General features: G+C 42.9%; 1 protein-coding gene across 3 annotated transcripts in view; it reads left to right on the top strand.

The window, feature by feature from the left end:
* Positions 1 to 10676, top strand: part of RIN2 (Ras and Rab interactor 2) — a 197554-nt gene extending 186878 nt beyond the window's left edge. For all 3 annotated transcript variants that reach the window (XM_066595766.1, XM_066595768.1, XM_066595767.1), the window contains 4 exons: positions 551 to 856; positions 2111 to 2242; positions 3415 to 3578; positions 4077 to 10676. In XM_066595766.1, coding sequence (XP_066451863.1) covers positions 551 to 856; positions 2111 to 2242; positions 3415 to 3578; positions 4077 to 4415 — 941 coding nt within the window. In that variant the 3' untranslated portion in view covers positions 4416 to 10676. The remainder of the gene's footprint in view (positions 1 to 550; positions 857 to 2110; positions 2243 to 3414; positions 3579 to 4076) is intronic.
* Positions 10677 to 26457: the final 15781 nt, after the last annotated feature.

The following is a 26457-nucleotide window of genomic DNA, read 5'->3' as shown; positions in this document are numbered from 1 at the left end:
CATCAGAATGGGCGGCCGATATTACTATCATTTTTCCAGAGAGCGGAGCAGATATGCCAGCAGTCCTCACATTCCTCCTGAAGGGTGTTATTCCTGGACGAGTGCCGTGGTATTCCTTGATGTAAGGGCCGGCAGATAACAGGATATGGCTATTTAGGACACATATATTGAGACTAGCCAATGATGCGTAGGTTGTTGGGCTGCCGGACGTGTACATAGAGCACATTGTGGGGGCAGACAACTGTTTCTCATTGGTATTCTCTCCGGCAGCAGTGATTTGCTGTTGGATACAACAACCATAATGACTATTATATAGGTTTCATTACTGCCGTAGGATGACCATACACTGCCTGGTATAATGATTGGAGAAGGTAATAAGCATTTCCAGAATCATAAGTGATATGAAAAATAAAAAAAAGTGCCATCCTGTGATCAAGGTCTAGACGATCGCCTGTTAGTTCCCGCTGACTCTTCTGATACTCTATATTCAGTGTTTGGTCCCGCTTCTGTTTCTGGTCTCTTCATTGACCTGCTTCTATTATTTTTCCAGATGCGGTCTTGGAGAAAGCCATGCACAAATGTATCTTAAAACCACTTAAAGGCTACATCGAAAACATGCTGAAGAACTTCCGGACTGCGGATGGATCCTGGAACCAGCTGAAGGAAAACTTTTTGCTCGTGAAAAAGAGGACTCCACAAGAACTTGGGGTTTTGACCCCAACACCAGAGGCAGTCGATGTGGAAAAGATCAGAGTCAAGCTCTCCACCATGCAGAAAATGTATTCTCCCGAGAAAAAAGTCATGCTGTTACTGAGAATCTGCAAGCTCATTTATACGTGTATGGAGAATAACTCAGGTACACATCTGCCGCACAGGATCGTATTTCCCTATAGTACAGATGATATATAAAACAGGCACAGGAAGGAAATTCCAGAGACCTAAGTATCATACTACATCGCTTCCCTTATTTCATGGCCGGAGCTGTTTGTTCCTTACTTTATTTACCACCAATAGATTCAAATAAGGGAGATGGAATAATACCTCCACAGTGCCACCTATTGGAAGGCAGCATTCCTTCAAGCCAAAGTTAGACTCTTTATACAAGCCTTGTAACAATGACTGGCACTGTGGGGGTATTATTCCATCTCCCTTATTTGCATATTACCCAGAGGAGCATAACTGGCCTTTTGAGTCTCCTCACTCACCGTCCAGGTGCTATCCCTAAGGAGAAAAGATAGCGTTTCTGACCAATATATTCTGCACACTGCTACTCTGCTACATGGAGGACTTCTGGCGGCAGAACCCTCTATATCATCTGGTCTTGGCAGAAGCAATAAGAGAATGATGTATTTGCTGGTTACTCTTTACTCAACTTAATTTGTTACTTTTTATTCTCTTTATTGCTGTAATTATTTATTACAGCTAGCATTGAAAGATCTGAACCAGTAGAACCCTGTCTCGGGGCGAACACTGTTAAAAGTTTGGTTTGGCATGAACCCAACCCAAACCAAACTTTCAACAAAGTTCTACCCGAAGCAGGGTTTTACTGGTTCAGATCTCTCAACGCTTGTTGTGAACACTGGTGTATAATACTGCCTAAGATCCATAAAAGCCCCTACGACAGTGTCCCTTAACCCTTTCCAATCCACTGTCTGACGTCTGAAGACATTATGATTTAAGGCTGTACAGCTCCGATTTTGGCAGACGCCCGTCGGGGTTCTCTTACTGTATATTGCCAGTCTCTCTGCTGTTGGAGCCTATCCAGTGTGTCACCTCATGCAGTACTGGCTTTAGCCAGCATATAGCGTTGTTGTATAGCGGTAGAAAAAGAGTAATCCCCCTAGGAAAACCAGGATACAAATTGGATTGGAGAGGGTTAAGAGTGCTATGCAGGGCTGCATGGCTCTAAGACACTGTTATACACCAATTTTACGGTTTTTGGTGAACTTCTGATTTGGCTCGAACTAATTCAGACCAAATCTAACTTTTTACAAGTTTTTGACAAACTGTCCAAACCAAACTTTTCACAAGTTCGCTCATCACTAGATTGTATCTGTGAGCCCTTGTTTCCACCTATATTATAGTAATCCTGATTTCTGTGCCTCTGCAGGGAGGATGTATGGCGCAGATGACTTCTTGCCAGTACTAACTTATGTCATCGCTCAGTGCGACATGCTGGAAATTGACACTGAAATTGAGTACATGATGGAATTGCTGGACCCATCACTGCTACATGGAGAAGGTAAATAGGGCTGTGGATATTTGGGTGGATGAATGATAACCATGTTAATAATAACAACACACCCTTAAAAGCAATGTAATAATTCTCCATAGCGTCAGGTCATTTCGGACTGCATAAACTACGGGTTTATATGCCGATATCTGTTTGTTATATCTGGCGCTTTATCAAAAGTGAAGTCATCCAATATTGTCCTGCAGCCAAACACTGTGTAATGCGTAAATGATGGAGAGATTTTGTCTCCGGTAACTAGGAAAATGGTTTAGACGTAATAATATATAATACTAATATTGGTCTTCACCGCTTTCCTAAAGAGGAAGAATATGCAATAAATGCCTTTTCTCTGCCCAGTGTTATTTTTTGTACAGCATGGTTTTTCCATTGCAGAATTCCTAGGCTATTATGGTCAAGTAAAACTAAATTGTTCCATCCTGCTGAGTGCGTTGCATGTCTCAGATAACCTAGGGAGTCTCCCTGCTTCCTGAACTTGTCTACACATTGCCTACAAATAGAACGTTTTCTCTGCCACAGAGTAAATATATTCCGGGTCTGGTATCAAGAGATAAGCGGGAAGACATGGCAGGCCGAAATAAACAAGATAGAGAGTAAAACAAGTACAGCTTTTGTTGTGAATATCTGTCCTGTTCTGCATTATACAGATGTCTCAATGCTTTGATTGGACACTGTGTAATGCTTATTTTGCCCTGTGGAGGTGCTGCAGGGAAAAAGTGAACACTTACCAGGTTTCTCCACTGATTACAGCGGAACACAGAAGATAGAAAGACAGCAGGGAGACACTTTGCCTTGAAGACTGGATTTTTCCAACTCCACACTTTAGGGCACCCCAACAGGTCATGTTCTCAGGATATCCTATAGTAAGTACACCCGTGGCAATGTCTGAGGCACTGACAATAATTACATCATCTGTGTAATAATGAGGAAATCCTGAAAACTCGACCTGTTGGGGGTCTCTGAGGACTGAAGTTGGGGAAAAGTTGAATTAGGGATGGTTCAAAGCAGAGAACCCCTTTTAAACCTTTGTAAACTGTTATCTAAGCAGGTTGATTTAACAAAGTGCTAATTATGAGTTATTAAGATACATTTTGTCAGACTTTTTTCCCCCTGATAATACGGCTGTGAATTTTTGTCTCTAACATAGCTTGATTTACTTCTAGGAGGCTACTACTTGACCAGCGCCTACGGAGCTCTATCCTTAATAAAGAACTTTCAGGAGGAACAAGCGGCACGATTACTAAATTCAGAGACCAGAGATACATTGAAACAGTGGCACAAGAGGAGGACTACAAATAGGAGCATTCCATCCATTGATGACTTTCAGGTATGACCTATCACCCCTAGCAGGCCATATCCTTTTATGTATAGTGTTTGTAAATATTCCTAAATGAGTCAACTGTTTTAGAGTAAGGCCCCCTGCACACGGGTAAAAATTTGGCAGTGGGATTGCATTAGATAACGCAATCCTATGCACACAGCCGCGATGTGTCCACATGAAAATACACGCGGAAAACAAATCGCAAAGATCCGCACAGAAATGTCATTAGTATCGGGCCGGCGCCTCTCTGCGCGTGCGCCGGCTGGCCGATGGAAGACGCCAGGAGCGGGTGAGCTGATCAGAATGGAGATCGCAGGGCTATCAGAGGAGAACATTTTAGATGGGAAGGAATAACTAACCAAGGTAACACTAGCTCACATACATATATATACATACTGAGGGGGATAGCTACATAATGAATGAAAAAAGTGTCCCTTTAAGTTACCCCTTGTAGCTTTGAAGTCTCGTAATTGTAACCGTCCATGTGATTTGTGTCTTTCTCAGAACTACCTGCGGGTGGCCCTGCAGGAAGTGGACAACGGGTGTACAGGCAAGACACTTCGAGTCAAACCCTATACCACTACAGACGACGTGTGTCACATGTGTGCACAGAGGTTTAATGTAAAGGATCCAGAGAATTACGGCCTCTTCCTTTACATCGAGGACACCTGGCAGCAGCTGAGTGAAGACACCTACCCACAAAAGATCAAAGCCGAACTTCACAGTCGACCCAACCTCCAAGTCTTTCATTTTGTTTATAAGCGCATCAATAATGACCCTCAGGGGATTATCAGCTATGACAATGATGATGACAATAACAATGACAACGATGCAGATTTTTAGGACTTGTATTTGTCTTCTACGATGGCTAGTTTTGCACTCAAAGTATCACCTGTCGAGTCGAGTACGTCTTTACGAATAACGTGTCGGGCATTGCGAGCTACTGAACGCTTACACAGTGGATTCTGGTAGCCAAATTGTAGTCAATTGAAGTCCTCCATGGAATCCGCTTTTCAGTATATAGCTGCCGTGGACCGGGCGCGTCGCTGGGCTCCTTGTAAGTCTGACGAGTGTTCGGAGCAGGGGACTTGATAGAAACAGGCAACATCGGAGGCGGTGGCGATTGGCTACTCTATGCGATGTTGCCATCACCAATGGACAGTACTGAATGACAGAAGCATCGTGCCTGTGTATTTTTTAACATTTTTATTAAACGGGTTGTTTTTTTATAGTCACGGAAAAAAAGAGAGAAGATGATAGAATTAGTTGGCACTGAAAATTGGGTTTGTTCATTAAAAACACACAACTCCTCTCATACATGTCAATGTCCCGAGGGGGGAAAAACCGTGTCCTCAGTCGTACTGTTACTCTGTAATATTCTTTATGATGTATATATTATGTATTTTTCTAAGACGGTGACTCCTTGTTTTATAAGCAGCTGTTATAGTGTGTGACTTATTGTAACTCCTTTTTTGCAATGCAGACGTCCGTAAGAAGCCAACCATTTGCTCACGTGCATCACTGGTGATGTCACTAGATATTAAGGTTTACAGAGAGCCTTTCAATATTATATACGCCTCTCCGGACTGGTTACAGCTTTGTCACCATTGTTAGATGGGGCAGTAAAAATACTCCTCTTCGTCCACTATATGGCACATTCTTTAGAAATGATTCCTGGCATCCATGGGCAATATTCTTCATCACTATAACATGGTAGTAATCATAACGTAACCTAATCTCATTCCATTATTCAATTTGATGGTGAATAAGCTGTATATGGGAAAATAAAATGGTGACTAGTATATGGAGGTTGCTTAGGATTGTAGCTTCCTAATTAAAAGGATCCCTGTTTCTAGTGCAGTCACATTACAGTAGGTAAGGTCACAGATACCCGAGTGATGCAGAATAGCACCATTGTGCCTACTCAATGACATTCTTAAAGGGGTATTCCAAGTCTTAAAAATGGGTGATCAATGGGTGGGGGGTCTTCACCGGCCAATGAGCTGTTTATCGGGTCACCTAATATGCCTCTCCTTCAAAAAGCCCTCTCAGCCATTCTGCAGAGCTTAGAGGGGTCTCGGCACTGTTACCTGCAGTCCTTGTTTTTCTAGAAACAAGAATTTTCCAGAACCTATACTGATTTTGGTATGATTATCCCTGGTAGAAATGCACCTACTATTTCAGCTTTGAGGCTGTCATACAGATGTTCCTATCTAAAAGGAACCTGTACTGGAGACATCTTCCCTATAATGAGATTTAAAGCAACCGCCCATTTTCGGGACAAAATTCTATCCTTGGACTGCAGGGGGTGAGTATATTACCTATTGCTGTTGTTCTCTGCTGATGTCGTTCTCATACGCCGTTTCAGGATCCTGTCCAAAATGGCCACTGCGATTTTCTAGCTTCCGAATGCATACTGTGCACTGCTCTCTAATTGGCCAGCACTGATCATCTGAGCAGTACTGGCCAATCAGAGAGCAGGTGTAGAATGCATTAGTAGTCTAACACTGCCAATGCACTGTGTTGCAGTGGCCACCTTGGACAACTGAAAACAGGAACCAGAGCCATCAGCACAGAAGACCAACAGCAGGTAGTAAAACTCCCCATCCGGTCCCAGCACAAAACTTTGTCCAAAAACTGGATGGTAGCTTTAACCAATATGGTGTAAATACGCCCATCGTCTTCAAGTGTCATTGACATTAGTGGAAGATTGCTGGTAGAGGACAAGAAGATGTTGCATCTGCTAAAACAGATGGGCTTCTGGAATCCCTTCCCATATGACTAGATAGAATATTCTGATGAGTATCTGTGGCATTGCTTATAATCACTGGTTATATTATAGTATCAGTATTGCATAAATTGTAACTTCGGACTGCAAGTAACACTACAGGTAAAACTGCTACATTGTGTTCCTCCTAATATGAGCCCTGATGGGGCAGTGCCGGATAACAGTATTCTCTCTGTATCCTTGCACCAACCCCTCAGGCCAAGCATCGGACAGAACAGATTATATACGTTTACCTGTAGCCATCTTTTAAGACACTTGTATAAAAAAAAACCTAATATTGTCCAACAATCCAACAAGACTTCCAGTATGTCTTCAATGTGCAGAAACCTAATGTTAAGTAAGACTTAGACAGTACACACTACTTAAATGCATATAGTATCGCTGGAGTTATCTCACGGTCACCAGCATTTGTCTGACTACACTGTTGGATGCAGTGCATCACAGTATGAATATAAGGTTATTATTGGGGGAAAAAATCACAAAAAAGAACAAAAAACTGCTCTAGTTTTTCATTCTAGATATATTTCTTAGAGATTGGTCTGACGGTTTCAGGAAAACTGTTATTCTAAGTATAAATGTGCATGTGTAGTTAACATTTAATATATAAGAACATGTTATCTCTTGCTGGCTCTAGAGCATCACATCTGTATGTTGTAATGGGTATATCACATGAGTTGTCATAGGCAGTGTTCGCTTTATAAGGTGATTGAAGGGTTTTTTTGTACGTGTGTTTTGTAACTTTTTTGTATCTTGGCTGCCAAAAGGAGTCTGTTACACATCACGGCCCCTCTTCAGCCGAAGGAGACCGCAGAGGGATTACTTGCAAGTGAAATACGATGACAGGAAAATGAAGTGATGGCTGTATACGAGCTGATCAGACTGAAGCTTAGTCAGAAGGAATTGCTCCGTTTTTGAAGACTAACGTACTAAACTTCTGAATGTCATGTTTCTCCTTTTATTGTCATATATTTATGGGTGTTGATCGGGTAAAGGCTGACAATCCGGTTCCATGACAGTAAATCATCTCAGCTATGATCTGATTATGTGTGTAATATTGTTGCTTTACCAATTATATCTCGCTTTGTCCTCACCCCTTCTCACAATGAGCTATTCCTCCATACATACGGGATATGGTTGCAGGGTCAAAAGTCATAAAATGTGCCAATAAATGCTAAATAAAAGAGACCTGTATGGTTTTCCATGCATGTAGATGCTATCAGATGCTCCAGGATCACTGCTGAGTTGGATTCCCTGCACTTTTTTCCATTGTTTTCCTAACGTTGCCCTTACTCATTAGGATACTTTGGGGTGACCGTTGGGTGTTAAAGCGCTAGACAGCTGTCCCAACAATTATCACTCCTGTGCTGTGGCACAGGATCAATAATCGCTCACTGAATGGAGGTGGAGCGCATTCGAGATCTCTTCCAGGTGCCCTCCTCCATTCAGAGTGAACAGGCAGTCATTCATAGACCACGACTGCCTGTTTATGTAGGCCGATAGTCTGTTGGATTTTAGCTGAGATAAAATTAAGCACCTCCGACAAGTGAGCGATTCCAACTCCCTTTCCCTGGAGGGTCCTGTGCTTAAGGATGACTGTAATCACTCTTTAGAGCAATTAGTCGGTCATCTATTGGCCCATGTAAAAGGACCTTTAAACAGAAGTAGGTTGATGGTGGAACAAACTTTGAAAGAACAGTAGTTTGGTGAATGATTGTTTGGCAGGACACATTGTAGTCCACGTTGGTTGTTAAAGTCATTCAGATTGGCCGTACATGTTGAATCAATGGATGACAAATCTTTCTTGGAACATTTTTTTTTAAAGAAAGATCGCTCATGGAGAAAAGATCTTTCCTAAAAATGAGAGGTCTTTCTAACGACTATTGGATGACAATCTCAAACGTGATCCCACTTTTCCCAGTCAATGACACTGTGCCATTGGTGTGCTGAAATGGTCGTTTGTTGTCAAAGTTCACCTGATAAACATTCATATTGGCTGAAATGGTCCATTTTTTCATCAACTTTAGTCTAAAGTAAACTATAAGATAGCCGAAGATTTCTGTACCTCTGGGTTCTATGAGATTACAAAAAAAAGGTTGGCCTTATATCCCGACACAGCGCCTCCCTTGTCCATGGGGTGGTGTCTCGTATTGCAGTTCAGCTCCATTGAAGTCAGTGGGGATGACCTGCGGTGCCATATTCCATCAATGGACAAGAGTGGTGATGTTTCTATGCAGGGAAACTAGGAGACCCTTTTATGTAACTTTATACACCCCAAAAGTAGTCAGTTATTGCAAATTGGTGAAGCTGTACTTAACCCTTTCCAATCCAATTTGTATCCTGGTTTCCTAGGGGGCTTACTCTTTTTCTGCTGTTATACAACGGCGCTATACGCTGGCTAAAGCCAGTACTGCATGAGGTGACACATTCGATAGGCTCTGACAGTAGAGAGGCTGGCAATATACAGTAAGAGAACCCCAGCGGATGTCTGCCAACATCGGAGCTGTACAGTCTTAAATCATCATGTCTTCAGACGTCAGACAGTGGATTGGAAAGGGTTAATGGTGTCTTCATATAAACTGAAATAATAGCCTGAGTGAATGCGCTAGTAATCTCTTGCTTTCTTTTTGATCTTGTGTCACCTCTTTTATGGTTCCCAATGCAGCTGTTAACTGTCCTGAACCCCTCTGTCCTACTAGCTGCCTTCTCAGCTTTGCCTTCACTTTACTTTTATTGCCTCCATCTAGAACTTTTGTCTACTTTTCAGTGTGGTTCTGAGTTGTAAAGTCTGGAACACATCGGACTGCAAAACCAGGGGTCCTGGGGGGATGATATGATATCTGGAACTATATATGCCTAGACCCAACTACGACTACTGTAAACTGTTTCCGACTAAAATACCCCTCCCCCGCCTTCTAAGTACTGTATGTGATTTGAGCAGAATATTAGATGCACAGTATTATAAAGCTGTATTTTGAGTGACTATGATATATTTTGGTAAAATTTGAAACCAGCCGTATTCTTATACATATGTTGAGTGATATCCGACGATCCATAAATATCGATATATACCCTGCCAATTTTGCAACAAGAAAGAGTACTTACCTGTGGATTGTAGAAGTGCGTAGTCTGTCAAGAGGACTACTTCTTTGTTGTATGGTAAAAGTTAGACATCTGCTTAATATACTTTGTGTATAAATTCATATTACCTAGTGCTACCCACAAACGTACACAGCTTGTTAAACGGATACTCCCAAAATTAACTTTTATTACCTATCTATCCACAGGATGGGTGATAAAGGTCTGATTGGTTGGGATTTACCAGTCCCAAAAGCAGGGTTCCAAGTTCTCCTTGCTGTGGGATTACTGCACCCACCTGCAGTGAGAAGGAGATTGAATGCACAGTAGTGGAGCATGTGCGGTACCGCCCCATAGAAATAAGCGGCACTGTGCATGCTCGGCCACCATTCCTTTATGTGGAGGGTGCAGTAAGCCCGAAGTGATGAGAGAGAGACAAGGAGCTCTTGGGATTGATGGGGGTCTAAGCAGCGAGACCCCCAACCAATCAGACTTTTATCTCCTACCCTATGGATCGGTGATAAACGTCAACTTTGGGATTACCCCTTTAATCGTATCAGAGCTTGCTCTAGATAAACAGAATGTTTATATTCACTGGTGGTAAGCAGAGATCTTGAAAATTGACGAATTGAAGCACGAAGTCTGTCAGAAGCAGCATTGTTTTGGTGTATATAGATCAGTGCCAGCAAATGGTCAATAGAGATGAATTGTGGTAAAAATATGGGTATGACTGCTTTAACTCCCCAACCAAAGTCCTTTATGTCCAGCGATGAGGCGTTTTGTGGATGAGGTGGACAGATTTAATAAGAGCAGAGGCAATAAAACTGATTGCTCTAATGTTGTGTTGTAACAGTACTGTACTAGTCTGCTGGCCAGACCATGGCAGAGCTCTGGAGAGAAATCTTGAATTGGGTTTGCAGGTCCATCCCCTGTAATTCTGTTAGCTTGTACAAGATACTTCTATGACTTTGTGAAAGTAAACACTAATTATTTAAAATAATTTCATTGATGTAGGTCGCTTTTGAAAAAAATAAAACAGTAAAAAAAAAACTTTTTTAAAAAAGAAAGGACAAAAATTGTATTAAAATCCATCAAAATGTGTTTTCATCCTGTATGTTGGAACAAGGCGATGTGCGCTTGTAAGGTCAGCTTCGTGCAGCAGACAAGTCTTCTCTGGATTTATTTGTATTGTGAAATATATGTATTTTGCACATAATAAATGGTTATGTGGTTTGATAATATTTGTGGTCTTCTGTCATATTTTGGGGGATAATTTATGAGAAACACAAAAGTGGAGAGGCGGCCAACCCAAAAATGAAAAATACCCCCTTTGCAGTGTTGGGCTGATGGTATAAAAAACGGAAATGAGAACAATGTGTGACATAAGTGCCTCTGCCTTAGGCCAGAGTCCCACGATCGCATGTGTATTTGCGCACGCATGAGTATAGAGTTTTTGCAGAATGAACTTTTTGGCGCGCATCGGCTTATTTCACTGTAATTTTTCTGCACACTTGCCTTGACTCGCAACAAAAAATATGCATCGGCTAAAATGCCTAATTAGACAAATGAGTTCCAGATGTGTTCTTTTTCCTGCGCAATTACACAATGTTTCACACACCTAGCAAATTTTACCTGCATTTGTACATCCCCGTTGACTTCTATGGGGACTTTTGGTGCGCAGGAAAATATAGCAAGCCATTGTTGAAGGGAAAAGCCTTAAAATATGTGTGCTTTTTTAAATACTCCCATATCTCCTGACAGCATGTTGTAAAAGTGAGAACTTTTCCCCCAGGGTAAAGCAGAGAGTGGTGACGATAATTTACTCGGAGGTTCAACCGAGTCGCATATGAAAGTTTTGAGGAATGAGCTTATCTGCATGTACTTAAACTAATCACCCGCGGGGATTCCAAATTGGGAACTTATTTCCGGGAAGGGCTTTATCTTATTCCTTAACATCATATCTTTAATATAAAGAATCCCCCTAAGCACCCAGCTCTTTACACAAAGATTCGTTAGTAGACATTCAAGTGCCTCTATATTCATGGGCACTCTCTCCATGTTAACCTCCTCTTTTAGGCCGAAAGAGCAGGAGAGAAGTGTTGTTGACAGAAGGAGAAAGTTCCAGGGGTATCGGAGGGGAATGTGTATTTGTGTTTGTGCTGATAATAGAATGAGCTATTATAAGAGGTTTTAGAGTCTTGTTACCAATAAGGGAAAGTTCTAAATTAGTCCAACTAGTATAGGGATGACCCATTCCTTCGTTTGGTGCAAAACGATGGAGTGATGGTAAGAATATAGGCAAGGTACCCTCAAACCTCCCTGTTTGTGATGAAAGTATATGATAGATGCCGCTACTCTGGGCTTGTTATTGTTCCAAAGTTATCTCCTAGATAACTGAGATTGGAATTTGGCTATTATATTTTGAGGGAGTGCACAGTGGGCCAGCATACCTTAAAAGTTGGACAAAATCTGTGTGTGTCTGTGTCCCTATTCGGCATCCAGCAAACTGTCAGTCATGACAGCTTGCTGGATGCACTCAGCAGATAGCAGCGGGTTAACCTGTTAACCCGCTGTTATCCATGCAGCTGCGGCTCCCATCAGACCTGCCATTGATTTTAACTGGAGTATAAGTCAAGGGGAGATTTTCAGCCCATTTTTTGGGGCTGAAAATCTCGACTTATACCCAAGTGTATACGGTATTTAAAGCTTTTTATGGATTGTAATGGATATGAAGCGTTAATGCCTTAATAATAGAGATGAGCGAACGTACTCGTAACGAGTACTTACGCACCCGAGTACCGCCATTTTCGAGTACTTCAGTACTCGGGCGTAAAGATTCAGGGGGCGCCAGGGGGCGGGGAGAGGCGCGGCGGTGCGGGGGGGAGCAGCGGGGAACAGGGGGGAGCCCTCTCTCTCTCCCTCTCCCCCCCACTCCCCACTGCTACCCCCCGTGCCGCCACGGCGCCCCCCGAATCTTTACGCCCGAGTACTGCAGTACTCGAAAATGGCGGTACTCGGGTGCGCAAGTACTCGTTACGAGTACGTTCGCTCATCTCTACTTAATAACTAAATAATCTTACAGATCTAGTTATGTTATAATCTTACGGAAATATATTACAAAAAATTATACAATGCTTAATTTAATGTTCAGCACTGCACAGCGCAGACAAATAAGCATTTGGTGCATTGTTTGGTACATTTGAACACTCGTCATTATCGGAGAAAGTATAATATAACTCGATATTATGCAAGCACCAGCAAAAATAAATGACAGTATCATTTTCTATACATATGAAGGGTTATTATAATAAAATATATAACGCCGGACTGGGCCAGACTAATTTTGTAGGTCTAGTGGAAAAACAAGTATCCATATTTAACGAGCTCTTGGGGGGCGTGGCCAGCGACCAACATGGAGAGTCGCATGTGAGAGGAGCTCCCCAGGGGAAACATAAATCCGGCTAAAATCCTGGCCTTACTGTACTCAGAACACCCAAATTGGACTTCAGAATCCTGCTGAAGGAACCGGGCCATATTTAACGAGCTCTTATTTTTAGCTCCACTTAACCCTATTTTCTAAAAGCAGAAAATTTTAATAGCAAACTAATAAGCAGAATTCTGAAATCCATCCCTTAATTAACTTTTTTCAGTAATCACTTCTTATATAAAACATAAATAACCGTATTACAAAGAGATCGTGCAAATCTGAGAATAAAAACAGCAAATTCACAATCCGAAATATAAGAACAAGATGCGACTTGAAACGATTCCATCAGACGAGTGACGATCGGGAAAAAAAACCTGACTCTACCCATCGTAGCAGACTATTCCCTCATCTTTATTAACACGCAGTTATGAGCGCCATTTATGAAACTTGATTTTTTTTGCACTTTTGACCACTGTTATAGGAATTCTGGCCCACAGTGGAGTGGTATAATTAGTGTCCAAAGAAGTACAATATTTTAGGCAATATTAACATCGTATATAGGGTAATGCGACCAATCCAGGAGAGTTCATGTTTGGAGAGACGGTTTAATTCCTTTTGGAGGGAAGATAGTAGAGGCAAATAGTTAGTTGTTACTGTGTTAGGCCAGCTGCAAATGGACAAGTCAGATTCCGCATGCAGGGGTCCACAGTGGAATCTGACTACGACCGCGGCCGGCGACCGCACGTATCTTTATTGTGGACTCGCCATCGGATATGCGCAGTACAAATTTTTTTCTAAATCTGTGTTTTCCTGCACTGTCACGAAGCAGTGACCTGGGTAACATAGTATGTTAGGTCGAAAGAAGATAATGTCGATCTAGCTCTGCCTGTTTCCACTCCCCCTTCTTGATTAAGAGGAAGGCAAAAAACTCCAATGAGGCAGAAGCCAGTTTAGCCCTTTTTGGGGGGAGAAAATTCCTTTCCGATTGCATAATGGCAGTCAGAATAATCCCTGGATCAACATTTGAAAAGTTTCTACCTGACTCCCAAGACTTGCATCGACAACCCTGCTGTTTATTTAATGTCTATATCCTGCAATGTCGTAGCGCTCTAAAGGGACATCTACTCATAATCCCCTCACTTCTCTATGGATTTTGCCATCACCATGTCCTTAGGCAGAGAGTTCCACAGTTTCACTGCTCTTACAGTAAAGAACCCCCTTCTATGTTGATGATGAAACTTGCTTTCCTCTAGACGTAGCGGATGCCCTCTTGTTACCATCGCAGTCCTTATATAAACAGATCATGGGAGAGATCCTTGTATTGTCCCCTCATGTACTTATACATAGTTATTTGATCGCCCCTTAGCCGTCTTTTTTCCAGGGTAAATGATCCCAATTTTGATAGCCTCTCTGGGTATTCCAGTCCTCTCATTCCGTTTATTAATTTAGTTTCCCTTCTTTGAACCCCCTCAAGCACTGCAACATCCTTCCTGAGCAGCGGTGTCCAGAACTGTACACAGTATTCCATGTGGGGCCTGACAAGTGCCTTATATAGTGGAAGAATAAATTTCTCGGCCTTCGCCCCTATACCTCTCTTAATGTACCCGAAGACTTTATTTGCCTTTGCAGCAGCTGACTGGCATTGATTGCTCCAGTTAAATCTACAGTCAACTAGTACCCCCAGGTCTTTCTCCATATCACTTTTCCCTAGCAGTGTCATCCATTTCTCCTGCCCATGTGCACAACCTTACATTTATCAATGTCAATTGCGGATGGGCTGCGGGTCGGATAGCTTCCATTGACTTCAATGGAAGCCGTCTATGCGGACTCGGCACGAAAATAGAACATACCGTTATTTTTCCTCCGCTTGCAGAAATCGCAATTCATTTCCGCAAGTGTGTGGGCAAAAAGCATTCTTGCATAGCATGTTCCAAACGGTATTTGCTGCGGGTCCGCAGTGCAGGCGCCGACCACGGACTCCGCAATGCAAATCCGTTAGTGAAGCCGGCCTTAGAGAGTGGGTAGCACAGTTGGATCCCTAAATAGGGTATGTTGTTGAGTTGCCAATTGAATGGGAATTCTAGTTGATGTCCCTATTCAGGGTGTCCGGGATATAAATTCCCAAAGGCTAGGATTTACTAGAATTTAATTTATAATAGGAGACTTGGCTAAATCATGAGATTGAGTTGTATGCCTCTCTCAAGGGGAAATTGGGTCCGAAAAGGGTTAGGATTACATCGTCCACAAACAGTCCTATCCTATGTTGTCTAGACCCAGCCGGGACTAATATTTATGTTAGACCTGAACATCTCAGCTAGGGGTTCGATTACTAGGGAGAATAAATAATAAGGGACACTCTTGACAAGTTCCATTCGTTAACTTAAAAGTCTTGATACATGGAAGCTTAATTTTATGGAGAACATCGTTTTTTAAAATCCTCCAAAAGCAGCAATCTAAGTTAAATCAATGAATTTTGAAGTTGAATCAATGAATGGCTGTGATTGGTTCATCCAGCGCTGGCTCTGATCGGTTTTAGAGTGCAGGCTCAGCCAATCACAGCCAGCACTTCCTGGAGGCTGGGATTTTAACCCTCCAATCCAGGAAGCGCTGCCTGCTGTCTACAGAAAAGTGTTCCAGAGATTCAGGGAAGACGCACACTGGAGATGACAGCACCTGATAGGTGATGTATAATTTTTTTTTTCTGCAGCTAGGGCTTATTTTAGGGCTTTGACAGTAGGAATTCCTACTGTCAAAGTTGCTTCACATCACACAAAAAAACGCATTTTCGTGAGATACAATGCAACACAAAGGAAGGGTCCATTGGGAAACACGGGCTACAAAAAAATATGTATAGAGCATGCCGCGATTTGTATTCTTGCAATATCGCAGGCTACAAAACATTGCTTGTGTGGAAGAACCCATAGGAAAGCATGGGCTCTACATACATGCGATTTGTAGCACTGTCGCATTGCTACACACCTCCCAGCGTGGGGGCAGCCTAAAAGAACATTTCCAAGGATCTGTTTTGGGCATAATACCTGCAGAGACGATACAGTCATTTAAAGCACTCTTCAATTTCTTAAACTAAAGAATTATAGGGGTTGTCCAGTTATAATTTAACAATGGCCAAACCTTAAGATACTTCATCAATAGTAAGACTGGTGTGGTCTCCCAGGACTCCTGCTGATCAGCTCTTCTCTGGACCAGACTCGCTGTGAATGGGAACTTTACCTGTAATGCCAAGCCTGGCCACTACAGTAATAACAGAGCTGTCTGCTTCCTGCAGAAATCAGCTCAGTGCATGAATACACTGGCCTAGTGAACAGCTGTTCAGTGTGGGTCCTGGACACTGAACCCCTGCCAATCTACTATTGATGGCCTAGCCTAATGATAGGACATCAATAGTTTACAACTGGGTACCCCTTTAACTTTTCATTTATGGTTCTTCCTGCTGCTTCCATGTTGCTTTCACCTTCCCTGTAAGCAGCCAAGAAATCGCACGTGAGCAGGCTATCAAGAGCTACAACAAGTAGCTTTCACTTCATGTGCCAACCTGTCACTGGGGGCTAGTATAAGGGCATATTTGTACACACAACATGCAGAGAATAGAACCCATCGATTTCATTGACATTTCCGTATTTGAAAAAAACGCATTTCGTTAGTGCAAAAAAAGCAGAACATGTTCTATTTTTCTGCGTATTTGCACATCAAAGGTCCCCACAAAAATCAATGAGGGGTGCACAAATGCCAACAAAATATGCAAGGAGATGGGTGAAACACTGCGTATTTGTGCAGGAAAAAGAACACACCTGGAACTCATTAGCCATTTCAATCGGTGCGTCTTTGTTTGCCGCATGTAAATGAACATGTCTTGCAGGCACAAGAAGTACAGTAACATCTGAAGATGAACACGCAAAAGCACTGTTCGTTCTGCAAAAACATTATGCTCATGCGTGCGGAAATACACATACGCTCGTGTGAAGCCGGCCTAAGAGAAGGATGTCAGTTCCACAAAAGTACTTTATTAGTTACTAGTTTAGGATCCAATGGAATATTCACCAAAGTCCCCCTACCTCACAATCTGGAAAGATGATCACCTGTGACACTCCTCACCCCTCATGGACTTTGCATCTTCACAAGCCCTTTAACCCCTTCAGTGGCAGGTTTATTATTATCATGTCATGCCTCATAGGGCAGGTTTTTTAAATGAGTCAACAATGCAATTTAATCTCACAAGTATTTATTAAGCAATGCAATAATGACAGTGAAACACTTTTTTATGGGGCTTGTTGCACTGAGTATACAATAAAAACCCCAGAAGACTTCAGATGACAGCTCAGTGCTCTGCACATTTCAGCACTAGAACTGTCCATGGAAATCTTACGGGGTTTAACTGCATGGTCAGTGCAGCAAGCCCTGGAGATTTTCTGGGCGCGCCACTAAAGGGGTTAATAACATTTTTGTTTGTGTAAAAGCCCCACTGTGCTGGAACAACAGATTATCGCTATATGAAAGAAATTCACATTGTGGAGCTATGAAGTCCACTGGCTCTTCAATTATTAAAGGGGGGGATCTTGATTGGGGCATTTAATACATCAGCTGATCAAATATTGCAGTAAGACAAGATGTTTACAGACATAACTATTATCCAGCATATTTCGCAAATATTGGTCGGCTAACAATACTCTAATTCAGGCCAGATGTTGTTTCTCCAATTATTTGTACTCCTGCATAGGCCTGATTCTTGGAAATCCCTATGATGGGTGAATGAATATGTTTCACTACTATTGTTTATGTTGGCAAGTGAAATCCAGCAGTGGGGAAATAAATATTTCCAAGTGCTAACTGAATTATGTGCACTTTCCATTTTCCTGACATACAAGATTATTGCTTCACTCTAAAGGCCCTTGTACATGGCCCAGGTGCTGGGCACAAACATTTGCTTGCCCAATCTTCGGGCCGTGTAAGAGGACACTGATCATGCGACAACAAGCAAATGCTTGTCCAGTGGTTGATTGTTGATTTTCAGCAAGCCTGTTGGTTGGCTGTACAGCATCCCCAAGGAGAAGTACTACCCGCCTACGGAGAAGAGCAATCCTACTACGATCAGTCGTCCTCGTAGCAACGATTACTAATTGACATACTTGTCTACTGGCAATAGTTACAGTGGGCTGAGAATGGAAAAAAGAATACATCTGGAACTCAGGTTAAAGAGCCATTTAAATAAGGGCATGTTTCTGTACTGCGCACAAATGAACATGCCCTGCGTGCACAAAAATTACAGTAAAATGCACCAATGTGCATGCAAAAAAGTGTTGGGCTAGTTAAATGTAGACATGTTCCACCTTTGGCCTATAAAAAGGCTCTTAAAGGCTCCTAGTGTGTATTGATCTCTTCTTCCGCTTGTGTGGAGCTTGTTGACCACTAAACGCCTCTACGATGCAGAGAAGAGCTTTCATGCAGTTAACAGAGAGGGGGGCATTATTGGGATGCGAAAAGCTAGATGGTCATATTGACGACTGGCCAGCCACATGGGCCGTTCTGACTAGACTGTTAGAAGGTGTTGGGGCAAATGGATGTGTGAGGGCACACAAGGCAACCAGGCTCAGGATGCCCTTGAAAGACTAGCACAAGCCGCTCCAACTGTTTCATTGTCCGCCACCCAGAGACAGGTGCCATCCCCACCTATATCACATCTTGTATAGAGCCTCCATGCCCTCTTGTATCACATCTTGTATCCAAGCTAGAGGCGGTTTAACAGGGTACTAGAGCCTCCATGCTCACCCATTTCACATCTTATATCCAAGCTAGAAGCGGTACAAAAGGGTACTAGAGCCTCCATGCCCGCCTGTATCACATCTTGTATCCAACCTAGAGGCGGTACAATAGGTTACTAGAGCCTCCATGCCCGCCCATATCACATCCTGTATCCAAGCTAGAGGAGGTACAACAAGGTACTAAAGCCTCTATGCTCGCCCGTATCACATCTTGTAATGAAGCTAGAGGAGATACAACAGGGTACTAGAGCCTCTATGCTTATCCATATCAAATCTTGTATCCAAGCTACAGTCGGTTCAACAGGGTACTAGAGCCTCCATGCCTGGCCGTATCACATCTTGTATCCAAGCTAGAGGAGGTACAACAGAGTACTAGAGCCTCCATGCCTGGCCGTATCACATCTTGTATCCAAGCTAGAGGAGGTACAACAGAGTACTAGAGCCTCCATGCCCGCCTGTATCACATCCTACATGCAAGCTAGAGGCGGTACAACAAAGAGCTAGAACCTCCATGTCTGCCCATATCTCATCTTGTGTCCAACCTAGAGGCGGTACAACAGGGTACTAGAACCTTCAAGCCTACCCGTATCAGATCTTGTATCCAGGCTAGAGGCGGTACAACAGGGCACTAGAGCCTCTATGTTCGTCCATATCACATCTTGTATCCAGGGTAGAGGCGGTACAACAGGGTACTAGGGGTCGTACTTCAAGGGATCAGTTTTCCGAAATAAATGGTCTTTTTGCTTTGATAATCACTTATACCAATGTTACAATCACACAGAGATAGTGTTGATTCGATGCTGATAACTTCTAGGGGAGGGATCGTCTTTGACAATGAGTGTATATAACAGCAATTTATAGCAGCAAACAAGTCAGTAAAATAATACAAATAAATGTTTAAAAATGAATACATGTGCGCCCCCCCCCCCCTCCATATTACGCTTTGCCTAAATTTCAGTATATCAATTTTTTAACACCGATGAAAATGTAACAAAACCTACAGAAATTACAAGTATTAGCAAATAGTGTGTAGAAATACAAGAGGTATAAAAGGGATCTTCTTGATTTCTGGGTACAGTCTGTGTCACCAGGACCGGCCTGTGTATTAGCAGAACCATTGGTGGAACTGGTGATCAGGGAGCTGCAGCATAGTACACAAGTGTCCCTAGACATGGGATCCCTTAGAACTGTGAACTGATAACATTTGTGTCCATAGCGCCACCTAGTGTTTATTTCTTGAGTTTTTTCCTATTTGAGACCCCCTAACAGCTGTTTCGTAGAGGATTCTGCTTAAGGGCCGAGTGCAGCACAGAATCAAAACACGAAGAACATTTTTGAATCAAATAGTAACTTTTAGACTTTTATGAGTTTTTGTGCTGCAAAATTCAAATAATGAAGAGATGAATTGTAGCAAAACAACTTGTATGAATCTGGAATCCGGGTCATTAATAGTGGTCATTTACCGTCTATTGTGGACAGTTGGCAACATGGAAGCAGCATGTAGCTCCCCGTACAGTACAGAGTACAGCGCCCCTCCGCACACCTACTGTAGGTGGGGTCATCCACATTACTAAAGAGGTTGTTCCCATTTATAAATAGGATCTACCATAAATGTTCGATTAAGGCTGGTATAGCGCTACTTTTTTGCACTAAGAACTAGGCTTTTTTATGTGGGTGTCGGTGTATTTTACTGTACTTTTTGTGCTCGCAGACGGTACCCAACCACACCCGATTTTTAGCCTAATTAGTTCTAGATGTGTTTTTTTTCTCACGGAATTGAACAACACATTGTGCATCCCGTTGTGCATTGTGAGCGCTCCATAGACTTTTTGAGGATCTTGGATGTGCAAATGCGCACAAACGTAAAGCGTGCTTCACACGGGCATATTTGCATGCGCCAAATTTGTGTATGCAATGCGCAGAAAAGAGAACCCGTAGCATTTCATGCAGGATGCTCTACTTTTGTCTGCATTTGCGCAGCAGAAGTCCCCATAGAAGTCGGTCAATGCACAATAGGATGCACAGTATGCTGCACAATTCCATGAGAAAAAGAACACATATGCAGTATGCAGCAAATACGTATGTATCATGTGTATTGTAAACACCCATAGTCTATAGTGGGCGTATTATGCACCAAAACAAGAAATGCTACAATAAACCCACAAGTCTGAATGTCCCAATGTAAGGTCAGGCTCACACTATTATGTACGATGTAAACGCATACAATACGTGGTAAATAGCGGCAATTCAAACACATTTATTTTCACTGTTTCCGCTCACTTGCATATATTTATAGCATATAATACACTCGTAACAAAGAACACAGTGCATTCTATTTTAGGCTAGCTTCACACAGGCGAGTGCGATATCGGAGAAGTTGTGGTCTTCGATGGTACCATTTAATGTTCCATATATTGTATTGGAAAACTTTCAAAAACTTTGAAGTCAATTGAAATGGAAAACAATACAATTGCACAAGTTTTTTTTTTTTTGGGGGGGGAGGGGGGTGTTCTGATGCATTCATGATGAAGTAAAATTGATGTCAGTTTTTTTAATGTAGTACTGCTTAAAAAAAACACCTTTCAAAAAATTGGTTTCTGTTGCCATCTGTTGGCCTCCATAACTTTTCATCATTGGGGCTGCGTAAGGGGTTGTTTTTTGCGGGTCAACTTGTAGTTTCTATAGATTCCATTTCAGGCACATCTGACTTTTTGATTGCTTTTTAGTCCAATTTTGGCATTAGGTATATTTTTGTCCAATGGCATTCATGATGCGGGATTAATAACATGATATTTCAATAATTTGGACTTTTACTGACGCAGTGATACCACCTTTTACATTTTTTTGTTTAATTTTTCACGTGATGACTAGGTAAAGTTGTTTTTTTTTACTTTTTAAAAATTAAGGTTTTTTATTTTCCTTTTTTTTTTACATTTCTCTTAAGACCTCACAGGTGACTTGAACTTGTAATAGTTTGCTCGCTTGTACAGTATAATGCAATACTATAGAAAGCCACTGGCAGCAGCATCACGTTTGCTAATAATCTGTACCGGCCGGACTTTGGACAGAAGTCCACAGAGTATATATTGTATATTCTGAACGGTCCCTATTTTGTGCAGTGTAAGTTACTTCCCCTCACCCAATAGATAGCTGCTTCATGCCTGCAAATAATTTGTATTGGCTTGAACAACGTCTGAAGCCGCTGACACACACTATGTGTATTTGCTGTTTCCCTGTTTGGGATTTATTTTTGCTTTATATTCACAAATACCACCACCACCTACTATGCTGCAATCACAAGGCAGCACAATATGTGAGAACAGAAGGCTACAGAGTATATATTGTACATTTTGAACTGTCCCTGTTTTCTACAGCGTAAATTATTTCCCCTTACCCCGCAGGTGGCTGAGTAATGTCTGCAAAAAATTTGTATTGGCCGGACTTGCGACTTTGAACAACATCTGAGGCCATAAACAGAGAACTGCAATATTCCCCACACCAAAGCGTAGTTTGTCAATCTACTTTACTGCTATATACTTTGGCAGTAGCAAAAATATACCATCTCCCAATGTACAGACCAAGTTTCGTATAGAGATATAAATGTGATGCAGCCAACACTGTTGGGGAAGGTGATGCAAGCCCCCAATGAAATTAGTGCCCATATGCAAGATGGAAGACACATTTGGTGACATCATCAAGGTGCCCTGGCTGCTGATTGGCTTTATTCGGAGCTCTTTACCAAGTATTTTAGGAAATTCGATTTTTCAGCGATTTTCCTGCCAGACTGGTCACAACACTAATCAATGAGTAGTACTTAGTGTGAGTTATGGGGCACTTGTGCATCCTGTATATAGTATAGCATCATATCAGGCATGTTCATAATTGTACTCCGAGCATGCTTGGAGCATGAAAAATATGCTTTGCCTGGTCCTCATTGTCTTGAGTATCTCTGGAGCACATGCCGAAATTTAACAGTGCTACAAATCGCATGTATGTGGAGCCCATGCTTTCCAATGGGTTTTTCCACCAGAACAATGTTTTGCAGGTTGCGACATTGCAAGACTACAAAATCACAGCATGCTCTATACAGCCGCAATTGGCGATTTTTGTAGCCCATGTCTCCCTATGGAGCTTCCCTATGTGTTGCATCGCATTACACGTTTTTTGTGCGGTGCAATGCAACTTTTACAGGAGGAAATCCTACTGTAAAAGTACTAAAATAAGCCCTAGCTGCAGAACCCCCCCCCCCCAACCCTCATACCCCCCCCCACATACATCACCTAAGAAGCGCTGTCAGCTGCGACACGTCTTCTCCCCAGTCCCATGGCCATTGTCTTCAGGCATTTCTCCCTGGTCAGGGATTTGTAAATCCCTACCTCTAGGAAGCGCTGCCTGAAGACAACGGCTGTGGAATCGGAGAGAAGACGTGCCGGAGCTGACACCGCAGGTGATGTATGTGGTTTTTTTTCTGCAGCTAGGGCTTATTTTAGGGTGGGGTGGGGCTTATATATAAAGCCCCACCCCCACCCCCTTAAAAATCCTTGCACGTGGGGCTACAAAGTCGCACAACTTTGTAGGACCATATGCAACTTTGTAGCTACACAAAATAGGTTTTTCCAATTTTACACAATAACATTTTTTACATTGTTGCATTCAAAGTCCCATAACTTTTTATTTTTCCATGGTTGAAGCTCTGTGAGGGCTTCTTCTTTGTGTGACAAGATAGAGTTTTTATTGGTACTATTGGGGTACATATGACTTTTTGCATCACTTCTATAGCGTTTTTTTGGGAGGAAAAATAAACAAAATAAGCATTTTGCCTGTTTTTTGGGGGGCGGGAGGTGGGGGGTTCCGGCTTTTACCGTGCAAGATACATAGCATGTTCAATGTATTGTACAGGTCATTACGGATATGATGATACAGTTTTTTTTTATAGTTTTTTTTCATATACAAAAGTGTGCAAAAGTATTTTTTTGTTTTGTTTTTACACTATTTTATTTTTTATATTTTTTATGACTTGAACCCAAAAAGCTCTGATCACTATGATAATGCATTGCAGTACTTCTGTACTGCAATGCATTATCGCTTACAATAACAATCACAGGCCATGCCAGGCCCAGACACCAGTGTCTGGTGCCTAGTGGCCATGGAGACCCATCGGGCCTCTGCGATTACATAGTGGAAGATGATGTCACAGAGGGACATCATTAGCTCCCTCTGTGAACTCTTTACATGCCACACTCTAAATTGATCGCGGAATGTAAGGAGTCAATCCATGCAGAAATCCGTGTTCTCACTGATGCAGCGGTAGGCCGGCTGTCAATCACTGCCAGTCCCACTGCGGGATGGTGCGGGCTCAGAAGCTAAGCCTGTGCTATCTACGGGATGGGACTTTACGTCCTGATGCATTAACTACCGCCTTGCCAGGATGTAAAGTTACATACTGTGGCATTAAGAGGTTACAAATTAGAACTCATACCATAAAAACAAGTCCCCATATGGCTATGTCAACAAATTATGGCTCTAGCAATGCAACATTGAAAATCGTTTGGTGCTTAAGTAAGGTGACCAGATTCTCCCAGGGTCAAAGCGGGATAAAGGGGTGTGGTCAGGGGCGGGGCTTACCACAACTCATTATTTTACCTCTGTTGTTATAAAATGTACAGGGCCGGTTCAAAAAAAAAAAATTAGGAGAACATTTTATATGCAATCCCACATCCAAACACAGTCAAAATCCGCATCATTGGTGCGGATTTCGACTGGAAATCAGTCGCGCACCCGCATCTGATTTCATCCTATGCGGTGCTCCTCCGTAGGCTTCCTGCTGTCAGCGCTCCCCAGTTGATGGTTCCCAGCGGCCGGGTCAGGTGCAGCGCTGATGGTCGGGTGAGGCCACTACAGACCGCCGGGAACCAGAAGCTGGGGAGCACTGGCAGCAGTGAGGCCTACGGAGGAGGTGGAGGGAGCGCTGCATAGTATGAAATTAGCTGCAGATATGTGACTGATTTCCATTCAAAATCCGCACCAATGGTACAGATTTTGACTGTTTTTTGCAGAAATGTTGTGGAATTTGCCGCAGAAATTTTCGCTGCGGACATTTCACACCATTTCCACGACATGTGAACATACCTTAAGTCATCTAGAGGTATGCTGCCACATGCAGAGTGGCCTCAGTAGTAATAGTAAACCATACAGTGGCCTCAGTAGTAATAGTGACCCCCACAGTGGCCTCAGTAGTAATAGTGACCCCCATTGTCCCCTTAGTAGTAATAGTGTTCCCCACAGTGGCCTCAGTAGTAATAGTGACCCCCACAGTAGCTCCGGTAGTAATTGTGACCTCCACAGTGGCCTCAGTAGTAATAGTGACCCTCCATAGTGGCCTCAGTAGTAATAGTGACCCCCTACAGTGGCCTCTGTAGTAATAGTGTCCCCCACAGTAGCCCCAGTACTAATATTGTCCTTCACTGTGGCCTCAGTAGTAATAGTGACCCCCACAGTGGCCACAGTAGTAATAGTGCCCCCCACAGTCACCCCAGTAATAATAGTGACCCCCACAGTATCCCCAGTAGTAATATTGTCCCCCACAGTGGCCTCAGTAGTAATAGTGACCCCCACAGTGGCCCCAGTAGTAATCGTGACCCCCATTGTGGCCTCAGTAGTAATAGTGACCCCTACAGTGGCCTCTGTAGTAATAGTGTCCCCCACAGTAGCCACAGTACTATTATTTTCCTCCACTGTGGCCTCAGTAGTAATAGTGACCCCGACAGTGGCCACAGTAGTAATAGTGACCCCCACAGTAGCCCCAGTAGTAATAGTGGCCCCCACAGTGGCCTCAGTAGTAAGTGACCCCCACAGTAGAGCCAGTAGTAATACTGTCCCCCACAGTGGCCTCAGTAGTAATAGTGACCCCCCATAGTGGCCTCAGTAGTAATAGTGACCCCCACTGTGGCCTCAGTAGTAATAGTGACCCCCACAGTGGCCTCAGTAGTAATAGTGACCTTCACAGTGGCCTCATTAGTAATAGTATCTCCCACAGTGGCCTCAGTAGTAATAGTGACCCCTACAGTGGCCCCAGTAGTAATAGTAACCCCCACAATGGCCTCAGTAGTAATACTATTACTACTGGGGCTAATATATGGGGCACTATTAGGCCGCCTGCACACGGGTGGATTCACATTGTGGAATCCGAAGCAGACGTCCGCCTACAGATTCCACAGCAAATACTGCCCATATGCATGCTATGGAAAAATGCTTTTCCATGTCAATGAGCAGAAATCAATTTTCCGCTCGCGGAGGAAAAATCTCAGCATGCTCAATTCCAGCGCAGATTCTATGCAGACGGCTCCCATTGATGGAAGCCGTCAAATCTGCACCCCTTCCGCAATTATTATTGACTTCAATGGAAGCCGTCCGTGTAGAATCTGCGAAAAAATGGAGCATGCTGCGAGTTTCCCTCCGCAATTGGTTTCCGCAAGTGCACGGGAATAATTAATTTGCCATAGCATGCTATTGGCGATATTTGTTGCTGATCCGCGGTTTGGACGCCCCCGATGGATTCCGCAGCAAATATTCATCCGTGAGCAGGAGGCCTAAGGCACAAAATAGGCCGGTCACTAAAGGGTTATAAAGTAACTATGTTGTATACATACAACAATACTTATTAACAGCTGTCAGAATCGACCATTATTGGTCATAACACACTGGCCCCAGCTACAGAGAATCACGGCCTTTCTATCACCATGACAACGACAGACCTGCCAGCACCCAACATGGCAGCGAGTGTTTTGCCAGTGCTCTGGCGTCACTTCCGGACTTTCG

Source organism: Eleutherodactylus coqui, chromosome 3 (genome assembly GCF_035609145.1).
Source record: "Eleutherodactylus coqui strain aEleCoq1 chromosome 3, aEleCoq1.hap1, whole genome shotgun sequence".
In the NCBI taxonomy this organism is placed as follows: Eukaryota; Metazoa; Chordata; class Amphibia; order Anura; family Eleutherodactylidae; genus Eleutherodactylus; species Eleutherodactylus coqui.
The sequence above is the reverse complement of the archived record's forward strand: the minus strand, read 5'-3'. Positions and strand labels throughout refer to the sequence as shown.